This window comes from Pyxicephalus adspersus, chromosome 9 (genome assembly GCF_032062135.1).
Source record: "Pyxicephalus adspersus chromosome 9, UCB_Pads_2.0, whole genome shotgun sequence".
NCBI classification, from domain to species: Eukaryota; Metazoa; Chordata; class Amphibia; order Anura; family Pyxicephalidae; genus Pyxicephalus; species Pyxicephalus adspersus.
In genome coordinates, this window is record NC_092866.1 from 56,383,750 (window position 1) to 56,393,748 (window position 9,999).

Sequence of the window (9,999 nt, forward strand, 5' to 3'; positions counted from 1 at the left end):
TCTGTAGTATGTAGTTCTGTCCATGATGGAATATTCTCTGTATTATTGTTCTTATTCTGTTGGTGTTTCTGGGCATCTATTCTTGATTTTCTTGCATGTGATAGGACAATAATTTAAATTCAATGCTGAATTTTAAGTAGTTGCTGGTAATAACATGTCCCAAGGATCAGTGATAATGGTCTTATCCAGCCACCAAGACAATCACAATTCAGGGTAAATCTTCTCTTGATGGAGAATTAAACCAACAGTGGAGCTTGCAAGCTATAGGAAGCTAGTGGCTAATTCAGAGCAATATTGTTCATCTGTGAATGTGCACTGTGTAATGGCACTATAAATATGTTAAACATTCCATATATATACCATGGCTTTGGAAAACCTTAAATACATGGCCATTAGATGACAGCCCACCTATATCTTTTAGTTCACCAATTCCAGCAAATGTCTGGCACTCCAGCTGAAATTTAAAGTCAGTGTGATAGTTATTAGCCTATGCTGATAAAAAAGGAAAGAAAAGGAAAAGGAAAATTAAAACAACAGTGTTGCAAAATTAGCATTGCTGCTTGATATGACAATTATTTAGACTGAAAACTAAAAGTCAGGAAGCATTCAAGCATGTGTCAGGAGGCAGGGTGGAGAATCCCTAGAAATAGATTAATTGACAGAAAATGTGTGCTTGAGACTTATGTCTTTTAAATTGTCATGTTGAGGTTTTACAGCTTTAAGTATTTATTACCATGCACCATGTTTAGGCTTATGTTGCATTTGCTTACTCTTCAGAGTTCCTAGACGTATATAACGTTCCTTCAGACAAAGATACTGAGAGTGAGGATCCTGCCGCTGATGATAGTGGGGCCAAGGGCAGATCAGGATCCACTCAAACCAAACAGAAGAGAAGGGCAGCTGTTCCAGGATACACTTTCCGTCGACTGAAATTGTCTTTTGTTGTAAAGGCTTTATGCATAAAAGTTTAATGCTAGGCTACCATCTAGGTAGACATGGTGTATTTTGGGACACTGAGGCTGGGCAACTATGGTATGTCGATGTCACAGAAAGTAGACCTGGCTTACATGGTAGTTGAAGGCTTAAAAATCATGTTATGTACATATGGCTTAAATGGAAGTCCAAGGCTAGATAGTCATGTTAGGTAGACTTGGTTTACATTGTAGATCAGGGATGAAGAGTCATGTTAGGTAGTTTTGGCTTTAATGGAAGTCCAAGACTAGATAGTCACATTAGGTAAACTTGGCTTACATGGTAGGCCAGGCATGGAGAGTAATGTTATGTTAGGTAGAATTGGCCTACATGGGTGTCCAAAGAAAGGCCATCAAGATAGTAAAAGTGTTTAAGGTGGATAGTCATGTAAAATAGGCCTAGCTTATACTGGTGTCCAGTAGTCATACTAGACAAAATATTGTCTACATGGGACTCCATGGCTGGAAATCTATAGAGGAATTGAGGCTGAGGAGCATTATCAGCATTCAGTACCTTGGTATTTTTTAAACACATCTTAAAAGTACAACAAAGTAAACTAGAAATCATCAATTTTTTGGTTCGACATGGAATGCCTAAAACCTGTGTTGGGTTTTATTTTTTTGTTTTTTTGCTTTCCATGTTCTATTGGGGAAATGCTTCTTCACCTTCCTATTCAAGATAAATAAGTAAGAGAAACCTTCTTTTAGACAGAGAACTACAATTATGTCATTCTGCCCTTTTCCTTTGCACCTTGTCTATAACTGACATGACCCTTGGGGCATATTATCATGTGGGCTTGGCTCACAGTACATCAGGACTGAGTGGCGATAATACATAAGTAGGCAAGGACTGTTCATTTCTGAAACTTTTCCAGCCCCCCCACCACCACAAAACAAGAAGCAGTAGCAGCCATGACATCACCAGACCAGCTTAAATGTTGCTAGAAAAAAGTGAAAAAAAACGCAAACCATTTTGGGTTGTTGGGGAGGAGAGGGTTGAAGGATGGGGTTTAATGCCCCCAAAGATAAATACGTGCATTTTATGAGGTTCAGAGGATTTTATGAAATAATATATACGTGTATTTGTTACATAGTATCAAAGAACAACATTTACATAACGCAATCAGGTATTTTATCAGGTGTTAACACTTCAATTTCATACATTCCCTGGGCCGTGAACCGCATTTGTTTTCTTCTTTTATACAATATATATGATTGCTTAATGAGGTGGCTCAACATTTAAAGTTATTAGTGAAGAGAGGGGAACACCCCTAATGAACTTCCATATGTGCATTTTATCCCATCCAGTTACACATGGCTTCTTTTCCCATTTTAGATATCACAAATATTCCTCAAGTTTGCACATCTCTGTAGAGGAGGGGACACTATGTACCTATATCACTTTTTGGGGGGTGGGGTGTAGTCGGATAATGGGGGTATTTAAAACAGAGAAGAGTTAACTCTTCCCTGCCCATTCTTTGTATTTTTTTTGTCCTGCCACTGGGTAGCTTAATTTCTGCAAATTCAGGTAAAAGCTTTAGACCTCCTTTAAGTGTACCTGTCATTCATGCGCAGAGGAAGACAAATAGGGCTGATATTCGAAACAACTAAGAGCATGTTTTGCACAGTGAGTTTTCATTTTGCAAGGGAACTATGCTAAGGCTAGGTTGCTATGCAATTGGGTAAATTTTGGCTGATGTTTATTTATTCTTGCTTGAGATTGGGTATCCATTGCAAAATGAATGTTCACCGCATTTACTAATATAAATACAATTTCCCTGCAAAGTGAACTCACTCTGCTCTTTTAGTGAATTAGCCACAGTAGTTGGAGCAATGTAAGTTGCACTCTTCCAAAATTATAGTTAGGACCCAGTGCAACATTAAACCGTTTCAGCACCAGGGTAGTCACATTGGTGACAGGTACACTTTACCTTCATAGTAATATTTTACATAGGTTTGCATCGACCATATTTAATGGCCACATTTACATATTGCTGGTGTAGCTTCTGCGAGTTGGAGCGAATTAACATAAAAGGAACAAGTAGATTAAAACCGCATAGCCTTTCAGTGTCTTCTTGTCACTTGCTCAGCCGGAATTCCAAGAAATTATAGATTCTGAAAGGAAGGGATAAATGATTCAGAACCCCAGGATTATTTTATGGACAGCGATTATTGTTTGAGAACATGAATGTAAATTTAACCCATTGTCTCCCCTTATAGGAGCCTTCGCTCGCAGTTTAGTGGTTTTCTTGTCAGCTAGTGGGTTATAAAGAGATCTATTTGTCTAGTGTATAAGAATGTTTGTACATATCGTTTATCTGCTTGTTGTATATAAAAGCTTAAAAATAAGACATCTTCCGTGTGACATTGTTGGGGAGTTGAGTGTTTATTTTGTACATAATAGCTCCTTCTTAGACCTTCCTGTCAATATCATTAGGTGGTAATGGTGTACTTTAAAACGACATTTTTTTGTGGAAAACAATGAGGTATTAACATCTGGGTGAATTCTGAATTCAGATGTTTTCCTAAACATATTATTAGGCAGCATGTTGTCAGTTACTGTATAAAACTGTGAGTTATTCACAAACAAAGCTAGAAATAAAAAAACTTTATGGAGCCTAGACATTCATTAACTTCTGGAGCAAGCTGTGCTTTGATATGCAAAAAGAAACAACTGCAGAGTTTGTCTTCGAGTTACAAGAGTTTGCAGAAGAGCTCAGTCCCTAAGATCACCCACAACCTCAGCTGTGTTTAGCAAAAGATTTCTTCCGCAAATCATGCAACCCCCCCCCCATCAAGCCTCTGTCCTGCACACAAGCAAGCAGGGAGGCCCCGTTCATATCTAATAGTTGTCCATATGTCGGATGTCCTTAACTCAGTGACTACTTGTATACCAGTCAAGTTGAGCCGTATGATGGGAGATGGGCGCTCAATCAGATGAATAATCGATATTGCCCCAGCCTGCTCCACAAGGTTGCAGTACAAAAATGGGGGCTCTCCTAATAACCAAAATTGGATAGCTCCCAATTATTCTATTGCATACCCAGCAGAGCTGTATAAATGGCAGGGATAGCTGCTGCTTGTTTGGCAGGGCTCTCTGCTGATCTACATGCATTTCTGATCTAATTTTCAATAGATTTATGCTAGATTTAAGGTTTTTATTAAATCCAATAAGTAATCTATATAGATGGTCAATGAAATACAGAAAATTCTACTTTTATGCAAACTACATGCAACTTTTGCTGACCTAAAACAAAATCATCTGAACTTTGAAAGTATAGAATTTGATTGGCTCAGTTTTTATTTGCATCTCATTACCTATTTCCAGTAACCTTTTGAAAAAATATCAAAATCAATGTATGGTCAGTGGTCACCTTTACCAGAACTGTAATCAGATTTACTGTTGGAGAAAGCAGCATATTTATAGCATTGAGAGCTAATACTTGTTGGACTTGGAGTATAGTTACCCATAATAATTTGAAATTAAAATTTGCTTAATCAGACCGTTGCAGAATTGATTCTGGATGATTAGTAGAGGTTACTTGTAAAGATGAATCTCCCTTTTGCTGAAAAAAAAAAATCTGCCTGGGTAATGCATTGAAATGATTTTAGCAAACTTTGTGGCAGATTCCTACCCTTTTCCTGGATTTTCCTTTAGCACTTAGAAATAGGAAAAAGTTGGTTAGACTGTATGGCAGACCAATCCTTAGTTCTTATTTATTCCATATCAGTTCATCATTTGAGAAGACAGACATGACTTCAAGCAGGTGACAAATTCACATCAAAGTGAAAATAATTAAGTGACTGTTTAATGGCGCAGCATTTATAATTACTTCCTTACATGCTTCTTCTTGTAAAATAAACTTCAAATACATTTCATATAATTGAAAAACATGAGTCTTATTTGTGCAGAACAATGAGTAGGATCAAAGCTTTAATGCCGGTGAGCGCATCTCAAAGATAGAGAGGACCCTGGGGTGTGCAGCAGTTTTGGGTCAGCAGTTTTAGGCACCTTATATTTAGATGATTTCTTAGCAGGAATGGTAAAAAATCAATATCTATATGTACATTCTAATGGGTGGGCAGATATTGTATAATAATAATCCAATTATAAATGGATTTAAAGTGACCCTGTCTTAGTTAGGGGATGTAAAAGCTGGCAGGTGGTATGGGGTGCCATGGGGTAAGCAGATATTTGACACGCTCAGAATTTGGAAAACACATAGCAGCTGATGGGCAGCAAAGCACAGTGATCTTCTTTTACAGTTCAGGATTCTTTCACCAGTGACCATAATTAGTACTCCAGTCTTTCTGCAATTTCCTGCAAATTAGGTGCTAAACTAGGACAGGAAGGAGCAGGGATGTAATCCGGTCAGGCTTTACTTCCATGCACAGAGAGCTGGCTGAGAGGTGACCTTGTCTGTCTGACCTTGTCTGTGTGTTGCTGCGCCGTCACTAGCCAATCCCAACTTTTAGAGACAGGGAAGGGGGTCACTTTTTAGCTCAATAGGTAAATAGGCATGTCAAAAATTTTGCAGACCACAAAATAAGGGCAAATATTGATTTTTTTAAATGGTATTAAATGCAATAATTAGGGTCACAAGTTTCTTGCCTCCTGCTTTGAGGCATTAGGGGGACCTACTCATGCACTCATGCAGAGAGGCTGGGATTATTGATGGGGCATTTACTGGCCAACAACAGTCTGTAATGATGGCTCCATTGGGCCTGATTTAATAAAGTTCTGAGACTGGAGAAGATAGACTTTCATTGAGGAACCTGGGTGATCCATCAATACTGGATTAGATCTAGTCCATAATTGTAAACATAAATTGAAAAAACTAATAGCAAATGAAATTTAATAGCAAATAAGAAATCCATTTCAGGTTTGCTGGATCAGCCATGTTCTTCCATGATAGTCTATCTTCTTCTGACCTACACGAACTCAGGCCGGTTGGGTCGATGGTGCCACTATATTGCTCAGTTGAGTGAAATGGATCAAAGGGCTGACATTGCTGTAAATTCAGCAAAAGTAATATGGGTGGTGTTGAAAGAAATCCCAATGTATCAAGTTTGTTTTTTGCATGGATTTCTATTTTAGCTTAAAATATTTCAGGATATTATAACACACCAAGAAATAATAAAAAAGTACAGCAACCTATCTCTATCAGAGCTATACCAGTGAGATATTTTTTAAAGCTTCATAACAGTCATATTTTCCTGAATGAGTTTTTCCATTTTTAGACTTTTGTTAAAACCTATAATAAATCCAGACCACAAATTTCTATTCTTAGCTCCAATTTGCTGTCTTTACTGACCAACTACTTATTAAACTGCCCACTGGTCATGACATATCATGAGTATTATCTTTAATATCAGGATTTAGTGTCATGATAGAGTATAGGTTTACCAGTATGGGTGCTGTCAGCATGATAACTGTCTATTGTAGTGTTTCTCAGCCAGGGTTCCATTGAACCCAGGGGTTTCTACCAGAGGTAACTAGGGGTCCCTTGAGTAATGAACAGTTTGTGACTCTTAGGTAAGTTACCATCGACACCAATTATTTGGCTATCTGTAAGGGTGTCATTCTTCCCACTGGCCAGCAACGTAGGAGACATTCTTTCATTGACCACTAAGCCACTGTACTGTGAGCTGTGGCAATAGTCATTATACAAGGAGTTCCATGTAGACCTAAAAGTAAGTTCAAGGGGTTCTTCCATGATACAAAGATCGAGAAACACTGGTCTGTTGTAAAAGCCAGTATTGTCCAGGAACGGTCCCATAAACCATGCAATAACTTAAAAGCTGAACTCCAGACACACAGCTAAATACAGAGATGAAATACATATATGGGAGGTATTTTACCTACAAGAAGATTTGTATTTTTGTTCAATCAATAATGAGATTTACACATTAACATGGCTTTTTGTTTGCAGCAGTAAAGCAGCAAATCTAGGTCACCTCCCCATCCCAACTGTAATTGGTCACTAAAGGAACAGCAGCAGTTCATCTTCTGCTCATACTATTCTTATCTCTTTTAATCATTTTATTGTCCATGTATGTGCATGGAACCCCACCCTCCATGTCCAACCCTTCCTCTTACAGTCAAATTTCTGATATCCTTTTGCAACAGGTATTTAATTTCTGATTATAACACTGAGATTGTTAAGGGTTTTTTAGATTTATGCCTAGAAAATTTTCTTTTTTGGATGGGCGTAACCTAATAAATCCCTTAATCCTTGCGTTTTTGGGACCCTTCCCAAATCCACAGCCAATTCAAAATGAGGGGGGGGGTTGGATTTTATATATTGGCGATATTCAGGATCTAGGCCACCTTTACAACTAGGCAGTGCCACCCATAGGAATTTCCTGGGCTAATGTCTAAAAAGTCCAGTATTGCAAAAATCAAGGCTTGATTGGGGACTGGTGGAGAAGTACCCCCTATCCCCCCGACTTTATGACAACCAGGTCTCCTTCTTGGATGGACCTTTAAAGCCACCACTTCCTCCTAAATAACTAGTCACCCCAGATTTAATGACATGTGGAGAATGTAATTGAAGCCACATGCCACCATCATGTGTCAAATATCACTGCTTTTCCCCTGGCTAAATAGAATTTATTATCTAAAAAACCTCTGAAAAAGGCCATTTAATATTTGATGTTGCAGAGTGAATATGGTTATTATTTTGGCTGACAGCAAGCTAAAATATGTATTTAACGTGGCCTATATTTTCTATAGATTTCTTTCAACGTTAGCTCCATCACCAAACACATCTTCAGCCGATTCAGCAGATTAACAGGAGAGACTGCCTCTGGTCTGTGGTATGCAGAGAGCACATGTTTTACATTTTCCATATGGCATCCAGATGTGTGGCGACTGTAAGGACCTCTGAGAAGATCCAGTCCTCGCTTTACAATGAACAAAGGTAGCCAGGTCTCTGGAGTGTCCTTCATCCCAGGGCAGAACATTTTCCTTTCTTCTGAATCCTGGAGATCTGCTGCATGATGCTTGACTCTATATCTATCTATCTATCTATCTATCTATCTATCTATCTATCTATCTATCTATCTATCTATCTATCACCACAAGGAGAGGGAGCAGCATAGATGTTCATTACAGAAAGCCTCAGAGATAAAATTTCACTCCAAATTACTGCACATACCTAGAAAAACTTTACAAAGCACGGCCAAAATCAAAAAAGATTTCAAATGTTTGCTCATGTCAGAGTTCAATTTTAAAGCTTTATTTGAGGCATAAAAAAACACATTTGTAGTTTTTTAATCATGAACACTACAAGAAAAAGTAAACTTTAAGGACTTCAAAGGCACCTATTGAAAAACATATCACACATTTGTATTTAAAGTTAAGAGCATAATTTATTATGTTACTAAAAAAGAGGGAAATGTTTATTGTAACTAGGGATGAGGGATGAGCCTCGAAGTTCCGATGGGTTTGCGAAATTTGGTGAAACCATCGGAAATCACTATAGGAGGATTATCGCGGCTGCATTCATAAATACAGCTGTGGGAATCCTCCTGTCAGTGAGTGATCCCCCGGGAAGCTCTCATTCTGATCTGTAGTGCCCAGGGATCTCTCACTGAGAGGAGGATTCTCACGGCTTCATTCATAAATCCAGCCGCGGTACTCCTCCTGTCAGAGTGAGTCATGTGGCTTGCGTTTATGAATTAACATGGCCGTGGGAAAAATCAGAGAATTTTTCCCATGCTGCAGTCATTCTTAAGCAGCAAGCCATGAGACTAACACTGTGTTCCTGGATAGGGAAACTCCATTTCACATAGTACAGGACTACAACAGCAATCAGAGGAGCGGAGCTGCACTCCTCTGATTGTTGTTGCCGCCCTGTAGTATGTGTTCCTGGATAGAGTTTCTCAATCCAGGAACACAGGACTCCTGTGTTCTTGGATTGAAAAACTCCATCCAAGAACACATACAACTAGTAAAGGGCTGCAAGAGCAGTCAGGGGAGCTCCGCTCCCCTGATTGGTCTTGCAGGTACCAAAAACTCATTTCCGTCTCCCGAATTTACAAAGGCCGTTCTTGCCTACATGTTTGGTAAGCGAGAATGGCCCAATTTGATGCGAGACCGAATTTATTAAATTTGTTCACTCATTCCTAATCGTAACAAAGATATGGGTTGTACATCGCAATAAAGGCTCAGGACTGATTAGAGTAGTATCATATTTAAAATATTAACTACTTTATCTTCTACTAGATTGGAGTGACATATCCAAGGGGGGAACAAAACTGTGGGGCTGATGTTTGCAGTCAACCCGGCATCTCAGTTTATGCATAGACTTATTTATGCACACTTATGCATAGATTTTTGCAGATTTTTTGATGTTAGGAGACAATTATCTAGCCCAAGAACCCATGTAGTGAGCCACCGCAGGTCAGCCCACCCTGTTTATTCTCTTTGATGTCTGGTAGACTGATTACCTGTGTATGAACCCTGGGTCTGTATTTTAAACTTGCCTCTGCTGGAATCTTGGTACTTCATTATCTGTGGGCTCCTGGTCTTCTGCTAGCCCTAGCCCAGACACCAATCCTTGTAGTGCAGAAGTCCTGAGGGCAACTGGTTGCTGGGAAGGCAGAACTACACTCCCGAGAGCGGGAGTGTAGTGAGTGTAGGGAGTGGTCTTGCTATAGGCAAAGAGGGTAGTGTTAGATTGGGGGACGGGCATCTGGCGAGCACTGTAGGTGGACCAGGACCTTACAGAGCCATGTCATAAGGTCTTGTTGTACTTAGTAATATAGATCTTTCCGTTAGACACCTAACCTCATTTAGGATTTTCTAATTGTCACTAAGGAAGCCTATGTTTCGAAATGCGTTGAATACTTTGTGAGATTAGATATACAACAATGTCTTTAACAACAGAATAACAGATAACAGAATAACAGAATAAATGATGCTCCTAACTTTGAATTCAAATGTGTGATATGTTTTAAAATTAGTGCCCTAAAGTCCATAAAGTTTGGTGCTTTTTATGTTATAAGAAAAAATGATGGATAT

The 9,999-nt window shown here is 38.9% G+C and overlaps 1 protein-coding gene across 1 annotated transcript in view; it reads left to right on the plus strand.

The window, feature by feature from the left end:
• Window positions 1-971, plus strand: part of CD44 (CD44 molecule (IN blood group)) — a 29,761-nt gene extending 28,790 nt beyond the window's left edge. The window contains exon 6 of the mRNA XM_072421559.1: window positions 778-971. Within this exon, the coding sequence (XP_072277660.1) occupies window positions 778-971 (194 nt within the window). The remainder of the gene's footprint in view (window positions 1-777) is intronic.
• Window positions 972-9,999: the final 9,028 nt, after the last annotated feature.